Genomic DNA, 1338 nt, shown 5'->3' with positions numbered 1-1338 from the left:
TGTCACTCAGCCAAAGGGCTTTGAAGACCCAAAATTTCCGAATCATGTGTACAAACTCAAGAAGGCTCTGTATGGATTGAAGCAAGCACCACGAGCATGGTATGAGCGTCTCACTGTGTTCCTTCTTGAAAATGGGTTTAAAAGAGGCAGTGTAGACAAGACTTTGTTTATCTATGAAGAAGGTTCAAATATCCTTATTGTTCAGATCTATGTGGATGATATTGTGTTTGGAAGCACTAATCCAAAACTTGTGAAGACCTTTGTCAAAGGAATGACTAAGGAATTTGAGATGAGCATGGTTGGTGAGATGAACTACTTTCTGGGATTACAAATCAAACAAAGTGATAGTGGGATTCACATCTCTCAATCAACATATGCAAAGAGCTTAATTCAAAGATTCGGAATGCAAACGAGCAAGTCATCCAGGACCCCTATGAGCTCAACAAGAAAGCTGTCGAAGGACTCAACTGGTCAAAACGTTGACGAAAAGCTCTACAGAGCTATGATTGGCAGTCTTCTCTATCTCACTGCTACTCGGCCCGATTTGTGCTTCAGTGTTGGTGTATGTGCTCGATATCAGGCTGATCCAAGGATGTCTCATCTGAATGCTGTCAAAAGGATCATCAAATATGTCAAGGGAACAACTGATCGAGGTCTGTTTTACTCTAAGTAAACTAACTCGAATCTTACAGGTTTCTGTGATTCTGATTGGGCAGGAAGTCTTGATGATCGACGAAGCACATCTGGAGGTTGTTTCTTCCTTGGGAATAATCTCATCGCCTGACACAACAAGAAGCAAAGTTGTGTGACTATGTCTACTGCAGAGGCTGAATACATTGCCATGGGGAGTTGCTGTACTCAACTCATGTGGATGAAACAAATGCTGTTTGATTATGGTATTGTATCCTCAACCCTCTTAGTTTACTGTGATAATGAAAGTGCAATCAATATCTCTAAGAATCCTGTTCAACACTCTCGCACTAAGCACATAGACATTAGGCATCACTTTATCCGTGAACTGGTTTAAAACAAGGTAATTGAGATCTCTCATGTGTCCTCAGATAAACAACTTGCTGATATCTTTACCAAACCTTTGGATTTGAACACCTTCGCACATCTTCAAACTTCAATTGGGTTGTGTGATCACTAATGTGTTTATATGTCTGAGCCTCATGCTGTAGGTTCTCGGTACAGGATTGCACAGCTCTTTGTTTTGCTTTTTATCTATGCATAATTAAAACCTCTGTTTTGGCAAGTCCTTTCAGAAAAACAGCTGCTCATCATGCTCTCCCTACAACGTTTCCAAAAAGGATGGATGAAGCAAAAAAAAAAAAAAAA

General features: G+C 40.2%; 1 protein-coding gene across 1 annotated transcript in view; it reads left to right on the top strand.

The window, feature by feature from the left end:
• The window catches only part of LOC109126901 (uncharacterized mitochondrial protein AtMg00810-like), a 2273-nt gene extending 1489 nt beyond the window's left edge, over nt 1-784 (top strand). The window contains exons 2-3 of the mRNA XM_019230805.1: nt 11-653; nt 717-784. Of these exons, the coding sequence (XP_019086350.1) occupies nt 11-653; nt 717-784 (711 nt within the window). The remainder of the gene's footprint in view (nt 1-10; nt 654-716) is intronic.

Source organism: Camelina sativa, chromosome 10 (genome assembly GCF_000633955.1).
Source record: "Camelina sativa cultivar DH55 chromosome 10, Cs, whole genome shotgun sequence".
NCBI classification, from domain to species: Eukaryota; Viridiplantae; Streptophyta; class Magnoliopsida; order Brassicales; family Brassicaceae; genus Camelina; species Camelina sativa.
Note: the sequence above shows the minus strand (reverse complement) of the source record. Positions and strands in the feature narration are given on the sequence as shown.